The sequence below is a fragment of the Cibotium barometz genome, chromosome 51 (genome assembly GCF_041138505.1).
Source record: "Cibotium barometz isolate CiBa-2024 chromosome 51, ASM4113850v1, whole genome shotgun sequence".
In the NCBI taxonomy this organism is placed as follows: domain Eukaryota; kingdom Viridiplantae; phylum Streptophyta; class Polypodiopsida; order Cyatheales; family Cibotiaceae; genus Cibotium; species Cibotium barometz.
The window spans coordinates 45,654,691-45,680,274 of record NC_141096.1 but is presented as its reverse complement, the minus strand read 5'-3'; the positions used below and the strand labels follow the sequence as shown (position 1 = coordinate 45,680,274).

The following is a 25,584-nucleotide window of genomic DNA, read 5'->3' as shown; positions in this document are numbered from 1 at the left end:
TAGTGACAGTTTCATCCCAGGCTCCATAGGAGTACTAATAGGCTTGCAATCCTGAAATTTAAGCTTCTCCAGAAGTTTAGCAACATAACGTGATTGCAACAACCCAATGCCTCTGTTATCCTGCACAAACTGTATGCCCAAATAGTAATGTACAAGACCCAAGTCAGACATGTCAAATGTCTGTTGCAGTATCTCCTTAAATGCTGCAAGTTTGTCATCATTTGATCCCATGAGCAAGAGATCATCCACATAAAGACTGATGACCAGCAGATCTGTATCTTCTTTCTTCACATACAAAGTGGCCTCTGATGGACTGTTCACAAATCCCTGAGTGAGTAGAAAAGCATCTATTTTTGCATACCAAGCTCGTGGAGCTTGTTTCAAACCATACAAGGCCTTTTTCAGCCTGCATACTTTCCCCTCATGACCATGTTCTGCAAATCCCATGGGCTGAAATACATAAACTTCCTCCTCGAGGTCCCCATGTAGGAATGCAGTCTTTATGTCCAACTGGTGAACAACCCAACCACGATGTGCAGCCAATGCAATGACACACCTAAGTGTCGACATACGGGATGTAGGAGCAAATGTCTCCTCATAATCAATGCCCTTTTTCTGTGCATAGCCCTTTGCAACTAGACGGGCTTTGTACCTGTCAATGGATCCATCTGCATGTCTTTTCAACTTATAGACCCATTTAGTACCAATGGCTTTCTTGCCTTTGGGCAGATCAACCAAATCCCATGTTTGATTCTTTTTAATAGAATCAATCTCATCCTGCATGGCTTTGTTCCAATGCACATTATCTCGTGCATCCACAAATGAATCAGGCTCATCATCATCCTGTAAACTGGCTGCCATAACCAGATTCAAATCCATGATGTGTGCATGCTCATTGGTCCTTGTCTCCCTACGAGTACGACCAGCAAGAGGACCCTCTAAATGGCTGTCCTGTAATGTCCTCAAATACCATCTAGGTATATGTCTGACCTGTGGTACCTGCTGTCCCATATTTGGTTCAGCTTCTGGCTCATTTGGCTGCTGAATTTCTGCACCACCTACATCATTTGCTGGCTGTCCAGTACCCTCATGAGTTGGATCACCAACTGTAGAATGAAACTCCATGGGTAGTAGACCTTCAAACACATCATTTTCAGCCTGATTTGCCTCATAACCAGCCATGGATATTTCTGATTTTTCATCAAAAATCACATCCCGACTGATGAATATCTTCCTGGATAGTGGGTCATATAACCTGTAGCCCTTGCTCTCACGGCTATACCCAACAAAAATGCATTTTGTGGCTTTATCATCAAGCTTCCTCCTCAACTCTTTGGGTATGTGTGCATAGACACCCAAAGATACGAAAATGCGATACAGAAGGCTTGCGGCCATGCCAAGCCTCAAAAGGAGTAATAGAAACCAATGCCTTTGTGGGACATCTATTCAAAATATGACAAGCACACATTACTGCTTCCACCCAAAAGATATGTGGTAGTCTTTTTGCCTTTAGCATACATCTGGCCATCTCCATGAGTGACCGATTTTTCCTTTTTGCAACCCCATTCTGCTGTGGAGTGTAAGGAGTAGTATACTGATGTTTTATACCTCTACTCCCAAGAAAGGAATTCAGCACATGTGACATATATCCCCCCCCTCGGTCAGAACGGAGAGTCTTCACCTTGCATCCTGACTCTGTCTCAGCAAGTGCTACAAAGGCCAAAAATGCATCATATACCTGTGATTTCTGTGTCAAAGCATAGACCCAGCATATACGAGAGAAGTCATCAATAAATGTTGCAAAATAAAAGCAACCACCTAATGACTTCGTCTGCATGGGACCACAAAGATCACTGTGTATAAGTTGCAACTTTGCAGTTGCTCTTAGAGCCTGATCACGTGGGAAGGAAAACCTGTGCATTTTTCCCAAAATACATCCTTCACAAATGTGATCTGGAGGCTTCTCCATGAGAGGTAGATCTGTAAACATATTATGTCGCTGCATAAGCATAAGACTACCAAAATGTACATGCCCCATGCGAGCATGCCATAACTCCGCATCAACCATAGCTGGAGTAAGAGTGAATGCATGATAAGCAGACTGATCCACTAGCTGAAATGCATCCAACTCATAAAGTCCATGACATAATGTACCAGTAAGCATCAAGGTCAAGGCATTTGCTTTGTCTCTGACCATGCATTTATCATCATCAAAGTGGACTTGCATTCCACAATGTGCTAAAGAAGAAATGGACAACAAATTCTTCGTTATCCTTGGTACATATAAGGCATCTGTAAGGCGGAGAATGGAGCCATCAATGGCTGTAAGCTGAATCTCCCCAATGCCACACACTGGATATGAAGCATTGTTGGCACACTGAACAGTTTTGCCAACAGGGGCAGGGCCAACATGACTAAACAAATCCCTGTGAGATGTGATATGCTTTGAGGCACCACTATCAAAATACCAAGTACATGCATGCTCTGTCAAACTGAGTGCCTGTGAAGACCAAGAGGCGTCATAGCTGCATGTAAAAAAACAGTAATCCCTGTCCTCAACAAAAGAAGCAGTCTCTGGAGGAGCTTTAGGAGCATCATTAACAGACATCCCAGCTTCCTTTGCCTTCTCTTTGGCAATCCTCTTCCTACATTCCGTGATGTAGTGACCTGGCTTCTTACAGTAATGACATTTGCCCTTCTTCTTGGGCTGTCCATCACCTTTCTTGGTATCCTGTGAAGAACCACCATCACCTGAATTTTGATTTGCACTCTTTGGCTGAGATTTCCCTTTCCCCTTTTGACCTGTAGTAAATGCTTGTTCAGCATTTGTGTTCATATTCATATTCTTCCTCATTTGCTCCTCTTGTAGTAAGAGAGCAACAAGTTCCTGATACTTGAGGGGTTCAACAGCATTCCTCATGCTGAGGTTCAAAGAGGTATGGAAAGCCAAGTAAGATCTTGGCAAAGAGTGCAAGATGGTGGACACAAGCTGTGTCTCAGGAATAATCTCATCCACATTGATGAGTTGCTCTCTCAAATCCTGCAGCTTGTTCAAGTGGCTAGACATATCATCTCCTTCATTCATTTTCTGATTTTCCAGCTCTCTTTTCAAAAATGAGATTCTAGCCTCATTACGAGCAGCATACATCTGCTCCAAAGTCACCCATGCATTCTGTGAAGAGCCAGCTGAACGAATATGAGGTATAATGGACCTCTGAACTGACAATGCAATGAGTGACAAAGCTTGTGCATCCCTGGCATCCCATGTCTTTTGAGCATTTGTTCTCTGAACAGGCAATGGCTGTCCTGGAGCCTGTACTTGTTGTCCTCGTCCACGAGCACCCCCTTGGGGAGGAGTCTCTGGAGCCAATGGACCTGGACGTGGTTCATCACCACTAACAAAATCCCAAAGACCTTTTGCCACAAGCACATTTTTCAGCATAAAACTCCACAAGGAGTAGTTCGTGCCATCCAATTTGTCTTCCTTAGACAAATATGTGAATACATCACTTTGCTGTTGATTTGCCATTATGCTTTACGCACAATGTTGTACCTGTTTACCAAAAAACCCAATAGCAAAAATCCTGATAACAACTGTACTCCACTGAATACAGTTTACCCAAATCTGCCTGCACTCTCAATCCTCTGAATGTGCAGCTTAATGCACCAATGACTGAGTAGAGCAGCAAATGGCGTACACAATGCCAAAATGCCCAAATTTGCTGCACCCAAACTGTGCAAAAATCTGTATATTTTCTTGCTAGAAAATCTGCCTGTTGTGCCTGGATATTTTCACAGAGAAAATAAAAATGCCCAAAAATTGAATTTTAATGCTTACCACCGAAGTTATTTCTGCAGGTACAGTCCTCAAATACACAGCATTGAATGCTGCACTGAAAGTACACAGTGCACGTTTCTCTGCGCAGGTGACAATAGCGCTGACTGTACAGAAGCAAGTCGAAGGCGGCGCTTGACTGATGCAGTACCTGTCTGAAGGCGACCACTTTACAGAATGCGTCGCACAGCTGCAGGCGGCGATGTACTCAGCTGGTACTGTATGGAGCACTGTATTGAACAGTGCGAACAGGTACACACCAGGTACTGTATTGAAGCGCAGGTGACAGTCGGCGCTGTCTGGGGCTGCAGGCGACGTCTTGTAGGTGGCGCATAGGTACACGGGCTGAAGGCGGCGCGCTGTACCCGATTGAAGGACACGTGTAGTAGCTGTAGGCGGCGTACTATAGTACCCGACTGAAGGCAACCGATTACGGGCAGCACGCGTAGAGTCTATCTGACGGCGCACAGGTGTACGGGCTGAAGGCGAACTGGAGGCGACTAGGCACGGGCAGGTGGCGCACACGTATAGCTGAAGGCGGCGCAGGCTTGGTGTACGGGCAGCAGATGCTGAAGCCGGCGCTTGACTGAATGTGCGTATACTGTACGGGCAGCAGCAACAAATGTACGGGTAGTGTTGAGCAGAGCTTCAATGGCTCTGATACCAATTGAAGACAAAGCAGGGTTAGGGTTAGGGTTTACAGAAAGCAAACAGGCATGGAAACCAAGGAGAAGGAGATGAACACGACTGCTGTATATCTCAATGATAGAAAAGTGAAGTACAAGCCACATGATAGTGACCCCTAAAGGATAAGTGTTCACATGTCCGGCCATAAATGTGCCGGGTGGACCAAAACACTTATAAACTGCATATAAGTGAAACTGAACTAAACTGGGGGAAAAAACCTCCACTAACTGAAGTAAAAAGTGCCCCAGTAACCTACTGATGATCACTAGCACTCCTCTGGGTGCATACACAGCATAAAACCCAACACTTTCTACTTGGTCTTTCACACCTCTCTCAACCTCTCTATGAGAGGAGGTGGTGATCCCGTCACTTTTGAAGAGCTGGTGGGTTTACTCTTGCAGGAAGAGCAAACAAGAGCAAACTTAGCTGCTGACTGCCTGGTCGATGCACCATACTATATTCAAATTCCTGTAACAACAGCACCCATCGTGCTAGTCTGCTTGTGCAACCGTGGTGGAGACAAGGCATTTACAGCCAAGGATAAGGGTAAACAAAGAGCTTTAAGCATGGGGGACAATAGTCTAGCAAGGCTGGTCATGGACAGCCCTCTTCTGGTGGTGAAAAGTCTGACAAAGGGGATGCAAACAAGCCCAAAAAGAAGGGCAAATGTCACTACTGCCATAAGCCTGGACACTACATCAGTGAATGTAGGAAGCGGATTGCAAAAGAGAAAAGGAAAGAAGCAGGCAATGCAGTAGCAGACTCTTCTGATGACAAAGCACAGTAATCAGCTAATGTAATTCAGGAAGAGTACACTTTTTTGGTCACATGCACTAGTGACACACCAAGTGCTTCAGACAATGATATGTCTTGCATTGCATCTGACAGACAGGATGTATCATGGTATTTTGATAGTGGTGCTTCGAGCCACATCACTTCATGCAAAGATGTATTTCAGCACTTGGTTTATGCTTCAAATGGCCACACTGTATCATGTGCAGATCATACCACATATCCAGTAAAGGGAATTGGCAATGTCATACTTATTGCAGCCAATGGTGCCAATATATGTATGAAAAATGTATTGCATGTTCCAGGCATAAAGAAAAATTTGCTCTCCGTCTCAGCTATAAATGACCAAGGTTTAAAGGTTGAATTTGAAGATGGGAAGTGTTTGGTAAAAGACCCATCAAAGGGTTATGAAATAGTCACTTCTGGAACATGATACAAATGCTTGTATAAGCTGGACAGCTATGACAAGCGTACTTATGATGCAAACACAGTGGCTGCCAACACTCCTGCTATGCATGATACAGAGCTATGGCATGCTCGTTTTGGGCACGTAAATTTTCGGAGTTTGATGCTTTTGCAGAAGCATCATATGGTTGATAAAATGCCGCCTCTTGAGTCTCCACCAAGACATGTATGTGAGGGGTGTATTTTGGGAAAGATGCAACAAAAACCATTCCCCAAAGATGGAGCTGTTAGAGTTGAAAGTAAATTACAGCTCATACATAGTGATGTATGTGGTCCAATGCGGACACCATCCATAGGGGGGCATCTTTACTTCGTCACATTCATTGATGACTACTCCAAGTTTGCTTGGGTTTACCCTTTGAAAGTGAAAGCAGAGGTGTTTACATGCTTTCGACATTTTGTAGCAATGGCTGAAAATATGTGTGGATGTAAAGTACAAACACTCTGCTCAAATAGAGGTGGAGAATAAAACCGGTCTATGGACACATAAAGCGGTAATTCATTCACAAATAACCTGGACTTACTCAGACACACAATCACAGAATCCTCGCTCCCTCGCTCAACAGCACATTGGCCCCGAAGTCCGGCGCCCCTTGCGGTATTTCTTTATTGTTAAAAGGTTGGAAATTACAAAGCACAAGTGCAACATAGCACTCTACTTGCATCAGCCGAGTTTTACAAATTCTGAGGGAAATTTGCCAGCATAACTGCACTAAAACTGTTCCATAACATCTCAGAATGAGTCCCAACTGACAGGCACACTTCCATAGGCATCAAACTTCCCAATGGAGTCCAAAACATCACAATTCAGCTTGCTGTAAGTTTCTGCACAGGCCTGTTTTCAGCTCTGTTTTCAGCCCAAAATAACCCTTGTACTGTCCTGGAGGACTTTAGCAAAGTCCTACTGCATTTTGGCATCAACCGGGCAACATAACAGCCCAAAAACAGCACCTAAACAGTGCTGAAACAGCATTGTTTTGAAGAGGTTATTACCCTCTTCTGTGCCTGCTTTGGTGTAGGAACCAACTACACCTGTTCCTGTTCAAGGAGGCAACTAGCCTTTGCATATAAGCATGAAATTCACACAATTGTACCTGATTTTATCTGATGAAAGCATTTCCATAGTCTGCAAGAGAGAGAAAGAGAGAAAGAGGCTGTGGGGAGCAAGCTCAACCCTCAATTCATGAGTTGTAGGGCAAGGGAGTGCACCACAAATGCTGGTTTTCCTGCAACAAAACCACACGATGGCTGCAAATGAGCCTCCTTCCCCAAATTCCCACGCTTCCCTCTTCTCAATGAGGAAAATGTACCAAAATTTGACACTTGGCACATTTTTAAGCCTTTTCGACATGCAATCTTCCAGGCTAAAAATCTCCTGACTGGTTCACATTCTCACAACAGTCCTTTGCCAGCTTTTGGTCCCCTTGACATTCCGCACAAACTGACGCGAACACTTTTCAATTCCGACACTGCCAAAAATAGCAGTTCCCTAAATTTTAGGGATGATGTCATCTGCATTCCTTTTGGTCTCCTGACCATCTTTGACCACTATGGTCACTTCAGAATTTGCTTAGAATTCAAGATACATTCACATTTCGGTGGCGGCCACTTACTAATGTAAACTGGCCTATACCCTCATTCAGTGGCCATGTCCTGGACACTGTCCTTCATCTTTCAGTGCCCATGTCCTGGACACTGTCATTCATCTTTCAGTGCCCATGTCCTGGACACTGTCCTTCATCTTTCAATGCAGTTCTCAGGCTTAGCCAACCACTGGTCCAAAGTCCCACTGGCTGACCCATTCTGACATTGCAATGGCCCAAGCCCTTCCAAGAGATCCCGGGGGAAAACAACAGCAACCAAAGAGAAAGAAAAGAAAAATATATATATATATTTAAAAAGAAATGTAAATAAGGAAATCAACTGCAAAAAGTTTCACCTCCTGGTGACATACCCCCCTCTTGAAAGAAGCAAGGGATTTCGATTGCAAGTCCACATGCAAACGGATGACACAGGACGATCACAAGATTCCGCAGGTGATTAGTGTCATCGCATGTATCTCCTGCCAACGGATGACACGGGGCGATGATAGGAATTCCCCACTACCATTTGTGCCATCGCAGGTTCAAGCCTTTCAAATACATGTTTCCGGATGCAACATAGGGCGATAGCATATATCTTGTACTATTAGTGTCACAACATGTAAATCATTCATTTGAAGCGTAAGAGATACAACTTCAAAGCACTGAAAGTTCATTCATTGATTAAGTCATTGACAACAAATGTCAAAACTGTACATTGCCAAACATATAATACAAATGTACAGGTCATTCAGAATTCAGCTTGAAAAAGCATATTAAACCACTGCAGGTTCTAACAGGAAGGCTTCCTTGTAAAGTTGCATCAACTGAGGTGAATCAGCCAGTTCAACCTCATCCATCCATTTAGCATCCATTGGTGAATAATTTCTGAATTTCACCAAGTATCTTCTTGCAACTTGTCCTTTCACTTTTCTGTCTTTATGGGCCAGAATCTGCTCAGGAACCAGAATTTCATCCAATTCCTCCACTTCAGGCTGTTCCTCTGGCACTATATCTTCTGGCACATTGCCAATAAAAGGCCTCAAAAGGCTCACATGAAATGCATTATGTATCTTCCAGGTTTCTGGCAATTTCAGCCTGTATGCTACATCACTTATCTTCTCTGAGACTTGGAAAGGACCATAATATCGCATACTCAGCTTAGGAAACAGACGTTCCTTGCCCTTTCTTTTTCTCAGTCGTGCCTTTTCAAAGCGCAATAAGACCCAATCATTCTCTTTAAACAAGAGCTCTCGACGATGCATGTCAGCAGCTCTTTTCTGCTTAGCTTGTGACTTTTCCAAGGCATATTTGACCTTCTTATACGCTTCTTGCCATCCCTCAACATACCGATCTGCTTCAAATATCTTATCCTTTGTCTGCAGAATGGGAGGTACTTTCTTGCCACCTTCAACAATTTCAAAAGGCGCCTTGCCAGTAGAGGAATGCACTGTATTGTTGTAAGCATACTCTACTAATGGCAAATAATGCTCCCAAGCTGCCTTATGTTCTGACACATAACATTTCAGTAGATCCAAAACAGTAGAGTTAGCCTCTTCAGACTGCCCATCAGTTTGAGGATGAAAAGAAGATGAGAATTTCAAGGTCGTGCCCATATTCTCAAACAATGCTTTCCAAAACAAGCTAGTCATCCTTGGGTCTCTATCACTGACTATAGACTGTGGCATACCATGGTATTTAAAGATATTCTGCATGAAAATCTTAACCATGTGCTCGGGCTTTATCTTCTTTCTAACAGGAATGAAGTGTGCCTGCTTGTTGAATCTACATATTATAGTCCAGATTCCATCATTGCCTGTCGTTGTCCTTGGAAGATCAAAAATAAAGTCCATGGCATTACTTTCCCATGGTCTCTCTGGAATAGGCAGTGGTTGCAATAACCCAGGTGCCTTCTGTCTATCAAACTTGACTTTCTGGCATACTAGGCAAGATCTGACATAAGCATCAAGATCACGTCTCAAAGCTGGCCAATAAAAGAAAGTCTCAACTGCTTTCACTGTAGCATCAATGCCTCGATATCCAGCATACGGTGGAGCATGACTTTCTAGCATTACTTTCGGCCTTAACTGCTTAGTCACACATAGCTTTCCATGCATCATGAGAAAGCCGTCTTTCAGAACATAGTGATCATGATGTTGATTATTCATTAGCTGCTCATAGATTCTAGAAAAATCTTCATCATTGGCATACTGTTCTTTCATATCATCCAATTCGTGGTGATAAGAAATAGAAACAGCTGACACTTGTGGTTTGCGAGACAATGCATCTGCAACCACATTCTTCTTGCCTTCCACATGCACTATCTGAAAATGGAACATTGACAGAAAATTTGCCCAACGCATGTGTTTCTCTGACAACTTTGCCTGTGTGAGAAAGTATCTGAGCGTCTGATGATCCGTTTGCACAACAAAATCAGCACCAAGTAAATAGTGTTTCCAACTGGTAAGTGCATGGATCACCGCTAACAGCTCTTTCTCATAAATCTGATAGTTCTTCTCAGTGTCAGAGAGTATTCTACTCTCATATGCCACGACTCGGCCATTCTGCATTAAGACAGCACCAATGCTGTTCCCACATGCATCACACTGCACAACAAATGATTTAGACAAATCTGGCAATGTCAACACAGGATCTGTAGTCATTTTCTGTTTCAGGCATCTAAATGCTGATTTCTCTTTATCTGTCCATTGCCATTTAATGGCCTTCTTTTCAAGCGCATGTAACGGTGAAGCAATCTCTGCAAAATGCCTTACAAATCTGCGGTAGTAAGAGCATAGGCCAAGAAAACTGCGAACATCATGCACAGTCTGTAAATCTGGCCATGAAACGATTGCTTCAATCTTAGCAGGATCCATTGTGACACCATCCTTTGATACAATGTGCCCAAGGAAGTGAATTTCTTTCAGAAAGAATTCACTCTTCTTGCCATTAATGAGCAATCTGTTGTGTTTCAGCTCGTTAAAGACTGTTGTCAGTTGGTCTCTGTGCTCCTCTTCACTCTTTGAATAGACTATCATGTCATCAAAGAATGTACCCACAAAGCTTCTGTAAGGACAGAAAATTCTGTCCATCATTCTGTTAAATGTGGCAGGAGCATTTGTCAATCCAAAGGGCATGACTAAGAACTCATAGAGACCAAATGTAGTGCGAAATGCGGTTTTGTGCACATCCTCGGGTCTGATTCTAATCTGATGGTACCCACTCTTCAAATCTATCCTGCTAAACATTTGTGCTCCTTGCAAACGATCAAGAATATCATCTATGCGCGGAATCGGAAATCTATTCTTGATCGTGTTCTTGTTCAAGGCTCTGTAGTCAATACACATTCGCCATGAACCGTCTTTCTTTTGTACTAGTAACACAGGTGAACAAAACGGGGAGCTACGGGGTTGAATTAGTCCCTTCTCTAACAGCTCATTAACCTGTGTCATAATCTCTTTCTGCTGGGCTGCACTAACCCTGTACGGTGGCCTATTGGGCGGACTAGACCCTGGAATAAGATCTATGGCATGATCCTCTGGCCTCTCAGGGGGTAACTCTCCTGGTAAAGACTCTGAAAAGCAGTCTCTGAACGTATCCAAGAAAGCTTTTCTACCTTCGTCTAGTGTAGACAAATCAGTTTCAACTTCATTCACTTGCTTTGCAAAAACCAAGTACGCAGAAAGATGATTTTTCATTACTGAAGTTATAGCAGAAGCAGAAATGACTGGGACAGACTCTCCTTTCAGCTTCACATCCAAAACATGAGTCTTGTCCCTATGTACAATTGTGATTTTCCTGTTGAAAGCATCCAACACTGCATGTTTCCTATGACACCATGGAATTCCCAACAAGACATCACATCCTTCCAAGGGCATGATAAGAAACTCCTCTGTGTCCACATAACTCTGTATATGCATGCGAAGTTTGCCAAGTATAGGAGTGACAGGAACTGAATGCCCAGGGCATGCCAAATCAGCCTGTCCAACTGGTCCCATCTCTTCAGCACGAATTCCCAACTTGGCTGCCAATGCTGGTGAAATAAAGTTGGCTCGAGCACCAGGGTCAAAGAAAATCAGCACTGTAGCATCTCTGATTTTACCCCATGCTCTGCACAATTCTGTAGCATTATCACATGGCTGGTCACCAACCATGTCAGGTACCAATCCTGCACTCGGCATTGTCTTCTTCTTGGGTGGCCCTTCTTTATCCTCGGCATCTTTTGCTGGCTGTTGTGGACATTTTGCAGCCATATGCCCTTTCTGTTCACAGATGAAACATTTCCCAGCTTGCATCAATGCCTTTCTCTCTTCAAATGACTTGCCATATAGTGGCCTCTTCTGTCCTTTGCCTTGACCAACACTTTTCTGAGGTTGTGATTGCCAAGTCTTCTTCTCAAATGGCTTCTTTCTATAGAATGGTCTAGGTGGGAAATCCCTCTTCACAAGTGGTTCCTGTTTGCCCTGAGGTTCCTTATTCACTGTGCTCTTGAAGCCACGTGAACCTCCCCGTAACAATGCATTAGCCATGTTTGCATTCTCAATGAGCTGAGTCATATTAGAAACATTGGTCTTAATGCAATAATCCCTGATTTCTTTGGGCAAACCACAGCAATATTTCTCTATTTGCTCTGACAATGGCACTGTTCTGTAGGAAGTTACTGGCAAGAGTGCATCCCAAAACTTCTTATTATACTCTTCCAAATTTACACAGTTGGCTGCATCAAGTTTGTGCCATGCTGTCATAACATCCACTTCAAAAGTATTTGTAAGCCAGGCAAAAGAGAACTGCTGTTTAAACTGAACCCATGTAGCAGGTGCTTGTCCTTGCATCAACAGTGAGGTCCACCACTGCAATGCATTACCTTTCAAGAAAGTAGCAGCCTTCCGCACCTTAGAAGACTCTGTAAAGTTACCCCCAGTGTATGCTGCATCAAACTGCTGAATAAAAGTCAGCGCTTTCAATTTGTCTTGCATCCCACTGAAAGTCTCAAACTTTACTGCTTGACCTCCTTCTTTGTAATCCTTTTGCACCTTTTCTGCATCAGTCCTTACTGCTCTTTGTCCACTAGGTTGAGAAAATTCAGCCACACTGACAGGTGTTGCGGGCCCCAAAGCTGGACTAAAATAAGTTTGAAATCCAGGCTGCACACCTATATTGGCATAAAGAGGGTTCACAGCTTCCATAGGCATCATTCCTGGTGACCCTCTTGACATCAATCCTGGCAAAACTGTGGGCGGTCTAGCCATGGCCTGGAAAACAGATCCACCACCAAAATAGCCAGGCTGGGAAGCAAGGAATTGAGGAATGGTCGGCATGACCCTTTGCACATTACTTTCCTGGCCATTAAATGCATGTACTTGTGCCTGTGTAACATGCTGCACTGGATCAGCTGCCACTGTTGGTGTCTGCTCTACATGCTGTGGCATCCTTGGCATTTGTTCCTGTGCCCTCTCAACTGCATGCTGAGATGATTCAGCATGGGAATCCCCTGTCCTTGATTGCAAATACCTCTTCATCCTGGGATTCTTCACCAACTGTTCAAAGGTACCAACCATGCTCAGGAGCTGCGCATGAAATAAATCCTCTTGTTCCTGTTCTTCCTCTAACAAGGCTGGCTGCACTACTGGCTCCATCCGAGCAGAGGCTGACACCTGGGCACCTGTCACCTCTATATGCTGTCTGCGAGTAGAAGAGGAACTCTCTTCGGCAGGGAGCTTGCCTTTTCCTTTGTCTGTCATACTGTCAACTGAAAGTTTAAGGGAACCTGTATCCAAAGAAAGAGACCGTACTCTTTCTCACCTGTAATCAGTTGTACCTCACTATGTGTGTCTCCTGTTCACCCAATCCAATCCGTGTCCGGGCTCTTGCAGGAAAGAGGACCCTATCCCGGCAACGGAACCATAAAACCGGTCTATGGACACATAAAGCGGTAATTCATTCACAAATAACCTGGACTTACTCAGACACACACATTTTTGTTGGGTATAGCCATGAGAGCAAGGGCTACCGGTTATATGACCCACTATCCAGGAAGATATTCACTAGTTGGGATGTGATTTTTGATGAAAAATCAGAAATATCCATGGCTGGTTATGATGCAAATCAGGCTGAAAATGATGTGTTTGAAGGTCTACTACCTATGGAGTTTCATTCCACAGTTGGTAATCCAACTCAGGAGGGTAGAGGACAGCCAGCAAATGATGAAGGTGGTGCAGAAATTCAGCAGGAAATTGAGCCAGAAGCTGAACCAAATATGGGGCAGCAGGCACCAGAGGTCAGACACATACCTAGATGGTATTTGAGGACATTACAGGACAGCCATTTAGAGGGTCTTCTTGCTGGTCGTACTCGTAGGGAGACACGGACCAATGAGCATGCACACATGATGGATTTGAATCTGGTTATGGCAGCCAGTTTACAGGATGATGATGAGCCTGATTCATTTGTGGATGCACGAGACAATGTGCATTGGAACAAAGCCATGCAGGATGAGCTTGATTCTATTAAAAGGAATCAAACATGGGATTTGGTTGATCTGCCCAAAGGCAAGAAAGTAATTGGTACTAAGTGGGTCTATAAGTTGAAAAGACATGCAGATGGATCCATTGACAGGTACAAAGCCCGTCTAGTTGCAAAGGGCTATGCACAGAAGAAGGGCATTGATTATGAGGAGACATTTGCTCCTACATCCCGTATGTTGACACTTAGGTGTGTCATTGCATTGGCTGCACATCGTGGTTGGGTTGTTCACTAGTTGGACATAAAGACTGCATTCCTACGTGGGGACCTCGAGGAGGAAGTTTATGTATCTCAGTCCATGGGTTTTGCAGAACATGGTCATGAAAGGAAAGTATGCAGGCTGAAAAAGGCCTTGTATGGTTTGAAACAAGCTCCACGAGCTTGGTATGCAAAGATAGATGCTTTTCTACTCACTCAGGGATTTGTGAACAGTCCATCAGAAGCCACTCTGTATGTAAAGAAAGAAGAGACAGATCTGCTGGTCATCAGTCTTATGTAGATGATCTCTTGCTCATGGGATCAAATGATGACAAAATTGTAGCTTTTAAAGAGATATTGCAACAGACATTTGACATGTCTGACTTGGGGCTTGTACACTACTATTTGGGCATACAGTTTGTGCAGGATAACAGAGGCATTGGGTTGTTGCAATCTCGGTATGTTGTTAAACTTCTGGAGAAGTTTAAATTTCAGGATTACAAGCCTATTAGTACTCCTATGGAGCCTGGGATGAAACTGTCACTACAAGATGACAGTATTTCCTTTGATGCCACAACATATGCTCAGGCTGTTGGGTGCCTTATTTACTTGTGTACTACACGGCCAGATATTCAGTATGCAGTTTCTCAGTTTAGCAGATTCATGCACAGCCCGCGGTTGTCACATTGGCAAGCTGTGAAGCGTGTATTCCGATATTTGCAGGGTACCTTGTCTCTTGGTTTGTCTTATCCTGAGGGGGGTGACATGCAGTTATACGCTTACAGTGATTCAGATTGGGCTGGTGATTTTGATACCAGACATTCCACTAGTGGAAATTGTTTCTTTCTTGGCTCTTCATGCATTTCTTGGCTAAGCAAGAAACAGACCACAGTGGCCACTTCGTCTTGTGAGGCAGAGTACAGAGCAGCCTACACCACTACTGTTGAGTGTGTTTGGCTGCGTCATCTCATGATTGATATGGATATTTCAGTGGAGGAGCCTACACCTATCTATACTTATAGTCAGAGTGCCATTGCTGTGGCCAGGAATCCTGTGTTTCATGCTCGCACGAAACACATTGAGATTCACTATCATTTTGCTCGGGAGGGACTCCAGGCAGGAGATATCGGTCTGATCTACTGTCCTACAGAGCAGAATGTGGCAGACATCTTCACCAAGGCATTCCCACGTCCGAAATTCGAAGCATTCCGCACTGCTTTGAATTTGTTTCCTTTTGGTGGATGATGTACAGTGATCACATATCACTCCAGGGGGGTTTGTTGGGTTTTATGATGTGTATGTGTCATGTGCACAGATGCCCATGGACAAGTTTCTCAGCTAGTCCAGAAAAGGCAGCCAGAAAAAGGACCATTAGAACCAGAAAATGGAGCACAGAGGGCTGTTGGTAGTGTAGACTGGAGCAGGGCTTGGAGAGCAAGAGGAAAAGCCTGTCGGCTGTACCACAAGGGAGTCGGCTGTACCAGAGGTGGAGGCGGCTGAACCAAGTTGAAGGGGGCTGCAGGCGCATCATTGAAACAAGCATTAATGACCAGTCGGCTGAGTTAAAAGTCATTTAATGTATTCAGAACTGGCCGACCAGCAGTCGGCCAGCTCCTACCTTGTCCAAGAATCCTATAAAAGGCACCAAGTGCTCATAGAATTAATCATTCAACCCACTAGGGGTTTGGATCCTTAGAGGTCCCATAGGGGACAGATTTTAGGGTTAACCACCTTTTTATGAAGGCAGCCAAGGGCTGCAAGATATGTACCCTTTTTGTACCATAGTATATACTGAATTTCCAGCACTTCTCACTCTCTCTCTCTACTCTCTCTCTACTTGCGTTTTTGCATCAGATGGTGCATTTTTGCATCAGAAGGTTTTCAAGAGTGTTTAGGGCTGAAAGAAGACTATCCAGAGCTTTCGCACGTTACATTGGTATCAGAGCATCAGGCTCAGTCAGGCTAAACGCTGATTCAGTCCCATATGATGGTGTACAGGTCCAAGGTACAGGAAAGTACACGGATTCGAAGCCCAAGGCGGGAACAGAGATCGGGAAGAACTCCCAGGAGGTTTGTTGGTGGTGTTCCACAGTGCCAGATGGGGATGGCAGTTCCGTGAGCCAGATAGGTTCTCAGGTAACGGTCCCAAGGGAGGTTGATCCTCCAAGGGTGATGTGAGAGTGCCAGACTCAGTTCCAGGAATGAAGACCAAGACCGTGTTCAGAGTCAGGGCAGGAATGGATTGTGGACTAGAGGAAGACCAGATGCATAGATCTTCATCAGAGACAGAGTGGTTTGGAGAACAGGCCGGATGTTCAAAGAAAAAGGGTTGCCAGGGATGGATGATGACAGAGGGACTCAGAAAAAAGGATTGGGATGATGACAGTCATCCAAGAGCAGGTTGGAATCCCGTCATCAAGTTTAGCAGAGGGGGATGTCATGTGCACAGATGCCCATGGACAAGTTCCTCAGCTAGTCCAGAAAAGGCAGCCAGAAAAAGGACCATTAGAACTAGAAAATGGAGCACAGAGGGCTGTTGGTAGTGTAGACTGGAGCAGGGCTTGGAGAGCAAGAGGAAAAGCCTGTCGGCTGTACCACAAGGGAGTCGGCTGTACCAGAGGTGGAGGCGGCTGAACCAAGTTGAAGGGGGCTGCAGGCGCATCATTGAAACAAGCATTACGGCTGAGTTAAAAGTCATTTAATGTATTCAGAACTGGCCGACCAGCAGTCGGCCAGCTCCTACCTTGTCCAAGAATCCTATAAAAGGCACCAAGTGCTCATAGAATTAATCATTCAAACCCACTAGGGGTTTGGATCCTTAGAGGTCCCATAGGGGACAGATTTTAGGGTTAACCACCTTTTTATGAAGGCAGCCCTTGGCCAAGGGCTGCAAGATATGTACCCTTTTTGTACCATAGTATATACTGAATTTCCAGCACTTCTCACTCTCTCTCTCTACTCTCTCTCTACCTGAGTTTTTGCATCAGATGGTGCGTTTTTGCATCAGAAGGTTTTCAAGAGTGTTTAGGGCTGAAAGAAGACTACCCAGAGCTTCCGCACGTTACAGTATGCACCCAGAGGAGTGCTAGTGATCATCAGTAGATTACTGGGGCACTTTTTACTTCAGTTAGTGGAGGTTTTTTCTCCCAGTTTAGCTTAGTTTCACTTATAAGCAGTTTATAAGTGTTTTGGTCCACCCGGCACATTTTATGGCCGGACATGTGAACACATCACTTTAGGTCACTTATTATGTGGCTATTGTACTTCACTTGATTATCTAGTACATAAGAAGTCGTGTTCTCTCTCTGTTGCTCTCCACGCCTATGTTTGCAGCATCTCCAAACCCTAACCCTAACAATCATTAGGCCTTCAAAAAAGATCCGCAACATTATCCTGTGTAGGGCAATAAGATAAACTGATCTCCCTTGCATGTAGCCTCTCTCCAAACCCTAACCCTAACAGTCATTAGGCCTTCAAAAAGATCCGCAACATTATCCTGTGTAGGGCAATAAGATAAACTGATCTCCCCTGCATGTAGCCTCTCTCTGACATAGTGATAATGAATCTCAATGTGCTTGGTACGTGCATGAAATACTGGATTTCGTGCCACGGCCATAGCACTCTGGCTATCAGTGAGAATGGTGGTGGGTGTCTGCTGACACTCACGAAGATCAGCCAATAGTCTCCTCAACCATACACAATCTATTGTAGCTGTGAAGACTGCCCTGTACTCAGCCTCACAAGTAGATGTAGCAACAGTGGGTTGCTTTTTACTCATCCAAGATATGCATGAACTGCCAAGAAAAAAACAATTCCCATTGGTGGATTGCCTGGTATCATAATCACCAGCCCAATCTGAATCACTGTCTGCATAAAGCTGCAAGCTGCCCCCCCGGGGATAGAACAAACCAAGATCCAGGGTAACCCTTAAGATAACGAAAAATGCGTTTGACTGCTTGCCAATGCTTTGTGCCTGGGCTGTGCATGAATTTGCTCAACAAAGACACTCCAAAAGATATGTCTCGCCTCGTGTTACACAAGTAAATGAGGCATCCCACTGCCTGACTGTAAATGCCGGCCTCAAAAGGCTCTCCAAGATCATGCATAGTAAGCCGTACACGGAGTAGAAATGGGCTTACATTTATCCATGTGAAACCTTTTTAGCAAACTTTTTATGTACTTAGTTTGCTGCATAACAATGCCATCATCTATATGCATAAACTGTATGCCGAGATAGTAGTGTAAAGGCCCCAAATCTGACATATCAAATTCAGCTTTCAAATCAGCTTTGAAATCTGAAATTTGTGCTTTGCTAGTACCTGTAATGAGCATGTCATCTACATACAAGATGACTATGAGAATATCGGCATCGGTTTTCTTCACATACAATGTGCTTTCAGCTGGACTATTCTCATAACCTTGGCTGGTTAGATGAGCATGTATCTTATCATACCAAGCTCTTGGAGCTTGCTTTAACCCATACAATGCTTTGTGTAACCTGCATACTTTATGTTCCTCACTAGGAACTACAAAACCAATGGGCTGATTTACATATACTTCCTCTTGTAAATCCCCATTTAAGAATGCAGTTTTGATGTCCAATCGTTGCACCTTCCATCCTTTATGGGCAGCCAATGCAATCACTGATCTTACTGTGGTCATTCTCGAAGTAGGAGCAAAAGTCTCTTCATAATCTATTCCCTTTTTCTAGGAGTAGCCTTTAGCCACAAGTCTTGCTTTGTACCTATCAATAGTACCATTAGACTTTCTTTTGACTTTGTACACCCACTTTGTTCCAATTACATGCTTGCCTTTAGGCAATTCCACAAGATCCCATGTATTGTTCTTCATGATAGAAGAAATTTCAGCTTGCATAGCTTGCAACCAATGCTCATTCTCATGTGCTTCTTCATAATTAAAGAGACCACCCATTGCTAATGCAGACCTTCCACGCTGTATATTCAAAGCATGGCTGGAACTAGCCCTTGTTCTACCTGTGAGTGGAGCTGCAAGTTTGCTTTCTTGCAAAGTTTTCAGCAACCATCTTGGCACTGACTTGGCTGTGTTTATGGCTGTTTGCTCTTCCCTGTCAAGATCTTCCACTTCTTCCATAGAAGGGGGCTGAATGGCTGGCTGTTCCACATGTTCTACATGATGTGTTGGGGCAGGCTGATCTGAATCCCCCCTAATTGCAATGAGTAAAAGTCCATCAAACATGTCCTGTATGCCTGTATCATTGTTTTTATACAAGCTGTATATGGGCTATTCTGAATTTTCAGCAAATACCACATCTCTACTAACAAAAATCCTTCGTGTAGTTGGATTATAAAGACGGTATCCTTTGCTCTCATTGCTGTAGCCCACAAAAATGCATTTAATTGCTTTGTCATCTAGCTTTGTTTGGAGTTGTTCTGGCACACGTGCATATGCCAAACACCCAAATGTACGCATATAATCCACTGTTGGCTTTCGGCTATACCAAGCCTCAAATGGTGTTATGGTTTTCAAAGCTTTGGTTGGACACTTGTTCAACACATGAGTTGCACACATTATAGCTTCCATCGAAAATTTGTGAGGCAACTTTTGTGCTTTCACCATGCATCTTGCCATCTCCATGAGAGATCTATTTTTCCTCTGAGCTACACCATTCTGTTGCGGTGTATAAGGCACAGTACATTGGTGTTTGATGCCCTTTTGAAGCATATTATCCTTGAATGCATTTGACATGTATTCTCCACCTCTATTCTCCACCTCTATCTGAGCGGAGTGTTTGGACTTTATATCCACACATATTTTCAGCCATTGCTACAAGCATGTGACCAAAAAAGTGTACTCTTCCTGAATTACATTAGCTGATTACTGTGCTTTGTCATCAGAAGAGTCTGCTACTGCATTGCCTGCTTCTTTCCTTTTCTCTTTTGCAATCCGCTTCCTACATTCACTAATGTAGTGTCCATGCTTATGGCAGTAGTGACATTTGCCCTTCTTTTTGGGCTTGTTTGCATCCCCTTTGTCAGACTTTTCACCACCAGAAGAGGGCTGTCCATGACCAGCCTTGCTAGACTGTTGTCCCCCATGCTTAAAGCTCTTTGCTTTACCCTTATCCTTGGCTATAAATGCCTTGTCTCCACCACGGTTGCTCGATAAGTTTGCTCTTGTTTGCTCTTCCTGCAAGAGTAAACCCACGAGCTCTTCAAAAGTGACGGGATCACCACCTCCTCTCATTGAGAGGTTGAGAGAGGTGTGAAAGCCCAAGTAGGAAGGTGGTAAAGAATGAAGAGTGTTGGTGACTATCTGTCTGTCTGGGATAACCTCATCAATGTTGAGCAATTGTTCCTGCAAATCTTTCACTTTGGTGAGATGATCTGCCATGGAGTCACCCTCATCCATTGTCCTCCTGGGTGATCACACCAAATACATCTGTAGCATTCTGTGCCATGTCAACAATACCTGCAAGAAACCAAGCACCAATGTGCACTGCCAGGCAACCAAATGTCGTGTGCAAATGTATGCCTGCAAACCAAAGCAAGTGTAAACCTGCAGCAAATTGTCCAATTACACACAATGTGTATACATACGTGACAAATCACAGCTGTAATGCCCAATTACATGCTCCAATCTGAAAATCCCCAATTTTTATGCACTCCAATCGCTTCAATGTGCATATGATTGGTCAATTTTCACAAAAGTCCCAAATTTTTGCAACTGAAAGAGGTTCAATTTGCTGATTTTGACCTCAATTTAGAAAACCCCCAAATTGCAATTTTTCAATTTTGCCTCAAATTGAGAAATTAATGATTCCATACAACTTTCCAAGCAAACCAACCATGCAATAATATTTGCATCCATCTCCCGAGGAGAAGCACACGGAGCTGCAGACGGGGGCATGTACGTGGCAGCGAGGTGGAGGCGTGTAGAGTGTGCTGGAGCTAGGGCGCACACAGCTGACGAGGCAGGTGTCGGGCCAGTCAGAGGCGGGCGCTGGGCAAGTGTCGTGCAAGCGGTGGCGAGCACGGCGCTGGAGTCGGAGGCCGCAGGCAAGTCGGAACGGGTGGGAGCTAGTTACGCTGGAGTCGTTGGCGGGTACGCACGGGAGACGACGGACGGCCGGAATGAAATGTCGAAGGCGGCCGGAGCGGAACAGAGAGGGCGGCTGGCACAGAACGGCGGCGGCGGTCGGAACGCGACGGAGCAGGGTCGTTGGTGGAGAGGGAGGCGCCGCCAGTGGGCTGAGCGGCGGTGGTGGGCTCCCCAGTAGTGCCGCCGGCTTTTGGTGGCTAACGGAGGCAGAGGCGGCGAAACCGCCGGTTGGAATCGACGGACGGAACCTGCGTTGATGGAAATCTGCAGAGCGACGGAAATTTGCAGATTTTCTTCCAGCAGCAGAATTTCAGGGCGAGCTCTGATACCAATTGTTGGGTGTTGGACTCACACTCACACACACAAACCTGCACATTAGGGTTAGGTGCAAGGTAGAGAAGCTCACACACAGAAATGAGAGAGAGAGAGAGACCCAAAAGTGTGGTATCCACAAAATGCAAGTCAACTCTTGCATGTGTGCCACATCCATATAATATAGAAGTACAAAATATTATATGTTAGAGTGTCCTTTCACACTTGATGTCCAAGGGGAAAAACCACATGGGAAAAAGTGCCCTTGGTTAAGCCCTGTTCACACATAGCACTACCATAAGTGAGCATATGCCCACACAGGATAGACATTTGAGCACCCGGATCTCTAACAACCTCATTCAAGATTCCGAGATATGCAGCAAGATAGAGGAGATTTGGGAGAGGTTGGATTTTCACTCAGGATCAGCCGCAGGTGCCTTGGATGCAGGCCTTGGAGAGATCAACAGTTTATTGCAAGAGGTAGTGCAGAGTTGATTGGCTGGCTTCCGGCTGCAGGAGAGGAGCATTCGTCTTGCAGCCTAGCTTTCTTGCAGTGGCTTCAGTAGAGTGCACGAAATAGCCCGTGGATTGAGGGTCAGTTCCATCCAGGAGCGGAGGGTGGAGTACAAATACCATGCCAGAGCTTCCTTTTGGACCCAGGCGGGAGACAAGGCCACTGGGGACTTCTTTGAGATTGCAGGCCCACACAAGCGGAGGGACGGTATTTGTAGGTTGCGAGGCCACGATGGATCCATTGTTGCAGATCTCCCCATGTGAGAGACATTGCCATAGATTTCTTCCGCTCTCTCCTCACGAGTCACGGGTACCCCCCTATGTTCACAAGCGTGAGCGAGTTAGGCGACATACGAGAGAGGTAGTTCCTCATGCTCTCTGGACTTTCATGTGCCGGCGGAGGCTATGACGGCACTACCTAGGGGCAAATGCTCAGGAGAAGAGGATGGGCTTCCAGTCTCTTTATTTCTCCGACATTGGGATCTCATGGAAGGTGGCTTCAAAGCTAAGCCATGCCGAAGAGATTGAGGGATTGATCCATTTGATTCTGAAGGAGGGTGGTGACAGATTGGAGACTTGACAGTGGAGACCCATCACCCTTCTAGGGACCGCCTACAAAATTCTAGCCAAAGCCATTAGCCGGTGTCTGCAGCCCTTCCTCCCCGATTCGATCCATGGCACACAGACATGTTTCGTTTAGGATCGGAACATTTTGGACAGCATCTTCACTTTCTTGGAGGCGATCGCTTCGGCCAAGTTGCGGCAGCAAGATCTTATTGTTCTCCTCGATTTTGAGAAAGCCTATGACAGAGCGGACTGGGGCTTTCTGAAGGGGACGATGTGCAGGATGGGATTTCTGGAGTGGGTCCAAGGTGTTTCTGGACTTTACTCGGCCTCACACAGCTAGGTTCTCATTCAGGGAGCTCTTGCGCAGTCTGGCAGGGCTGTCCCATGGCACCTTATCTATTTCTGTTTGTAGCCGAGGCTATGAGTAGTTTTCTCTCCTCTCTGGAGACAGGGCCTTAGGGACTGCGCATTCCCATCCGCACGCAGGAGGAGCTCCTTGATTATGAGTTCGCCTCTAGAGGCTCGTGGAGGTGAGGGAGATCTGCTGCCGTGCATTTGGAGCACAGATCAACTCGCACAAGTTGTGGATTTTGTGTTGGCTCATCGCCAGCGCCAACTTGGTGTCGAGTTGAGGCCTTTCGATGGATCCCGAGGGGCACTCTGACTCGCATCTTGGATGTGGGCATCGATATCTCTGTGGAGCAGTAGCTAGCCCCTCTTCTTCTGAGCATTCGGAAGAAACTGTTATACTAGAGTTCGGCCAGGCTTCCATTAGCTGGTCGGGTCGTCGTGGTGAACCAAGTTCTTTTTGCCACCATGTGCTACATCACCTCCTGCTGGGCCTTCTCCTGGGCGTGCATTGGTCAGGTTCAGCAGTTGTTCTGCAACTTTCTGTGGAATGGCAGTGACGGGATGCGTGCTTGGGCCAAGGTGGCCTGGAGAGTTATCATTCAGCCACAACGCAGAGGAGAGGCCTGGGCATCTTGACCCCTCCACGCGCCATGGGGCACATGGGTTCGCACTGCCAATATTCATACCTAGAAATCTATACTTTGGCCTGCTCCAGTGGTTGTTTTGGCATCCTGACCGTGGGTCTAATAAGTGTCCAAGACGCCTGTACTTCATTACATCATACAAGAGGGTTACATCTTGTGTGGGACTAGCAAGACACTGACTCTTGTACGAGACTTGCACGACTAACTGACCACCCTTGGCAGTACACCAGCAATTGTGGCTCACAATGAAAATGCTTAGTGTCCGGCCTTGGGTCCTTGCACTTCTCCTGTACAACATGTTCACGTGGCATCCGAGTGTGGGAGCGCACATGACAATAGCTCTGTCGATGGTTGGAAGCTGGAAATGGCTCCTGTGCCTGACTAGATGTTAAGAACTGTGACTTAAATGGAACTGCGCTGTGTGTTACAACGCTCTTCAGTGGCAAGTGAGGCTAATGTTTTCAAAACCTGGAGCCTTGCTGTATGGGGTAAGGGGGGTGCTAGAATGTGGCACATGTGCAAGTACCTGGGGGCATAAGGCCATACTAGTATTTTTAGCAAACGGGCTGTGTTTAAAGCACCTATTTGCCAGCAGTTTAGGAGGTGGCTGAAGTGCTTTTGGTGACTAAGGTAGGTAAGGCTATGTGGCGAAGTTGGGCAGACAGTCAGATGCTGCTGACCAACTGCTTTACTGATGATGTAAATAGAAATTTATAACATGCAAGCTGTAAAACTTTATGCTTGAAGCTTTGTTACTGATCCATTTGTCACTAATGTCTCCTCTTTTTTAACAGGGTGTTAGAAGAGCTGTTGGAAAGCAGGCTGAAGTTATAAATACGTTGATGCTTGGGTCAGCTCCAGATTCTTTTGCAGCTGCTAATAAGCAGCCTCCTGCTCCCAATGGTCAGCAAGTGTCTGAGCTGCAGTCATTAGAAGGTCTAATGGCACTTGGCGTATCTTCTAGTCAAAAGAAGAAGAATTCAATCATGTACAGTGCCAGTGATGAGCAATCTAGCCACCCAGGGGAGAATTCTCAACTTATCGACATCAATGACAAAGTATTTAGTGGGGGTCCATATAACAGATCTGATAAGTTCTTTGAAGTAGCCAAAAATCTTCCTAGTGTTGAGTTTGGCCAAGTGAATTTGCAAGAGATTGGAGGCTTAGATGGTTGGCGGCACATTCCTTTGAAGGAGTCAGTTGGTCATACCAAACTGGAGGTTCTCGTGGGAGGACTATGGGGTGTATTCAGTACCCTAGCTCTATCTTATTTTGTCAAAACGGCCCTGGTTGAAACCATGCTCTCTTAGGTTAAGAAAACACGGTAAGAAAGCATAAAGGCATTGTTCTGTACCTCACACTGAAGCATACAGTGTGGTTATTCTTAAGGACATGCAGATAGTGGTGTTTTAGTTTTGATATTCCATTGTTGGCAGAAGAGATCTGCCTACATAAATATATATCCTGATTCAACCAAACATGTCACATTTTTTGCTGTGTATTTTGAATAAGTGCTGCAATTTCAACACTAGGGATGTGACACACAAAAAGAACCAAGAGATTTTGAAGCATCTAAGGCTGTGAAGGTTCCAGTCTTCATATACCTATGCAAGTTGTTAACTGTTCCAGTCTCGTGTTTTTGGGAGACTAGATTGTGTATAATTTTACCTGTGCCTAATGCTGTTTAGTTTGCGCTGGATGTGTAGTGTTGTTTAATTTGCAGTGGGGTTGAATTTGACTTGGCTTATGACATAATTGCGGTCAAAAGCAATCTAACGTCTCAAAACCTCTTTTTTCCACCAAAAGAGGTTTTGAGAAAAGGTAAAGAAGTTTTGAGAACATTTTTAGGAAAGTTGTAATTTTGAGTTTTTATTTTATTTTTGAACATATGCATGGTGTATATTTATTTAGGAAGACGTTTCTTAATGAACTTTTTTACCTTCACTTGTATGCTTGGAAATTTTTGCTTAGAAAATGCTTGTCCCCATTTGGGGCCGTCAACGGGGGAAAAGCCAAGGGTTTAGCTTCAATCACTTAA

At 44.9% G+C, this 25,584-nt stretch overlaps 1 protein-coding gene across 1 annotated transcript in view; it reads left to right on the top strand.

Moving 5' to 3' along the window:
• The window catches only part of LOC147609681 (uncharacterized), a 46,729-nt gene extending 21,484 nt beyond the window's left edge, over positions 1–25,245 (top strand). The window contains exon 5 of the mRNA XM_086787419.1: positions 24,341–25,245. Coding sequence (XP_086643545.1) covers positions 24,341–24,856 — 516 coding nt within the window. The 3' untranslated portion in view covers positions 24,857–25,245. The remainder of the gene's footprint in view (positions 1–24,340) is intronic.
• Positions 25,246–25,584: the final 339 nt, after the last annotated feature.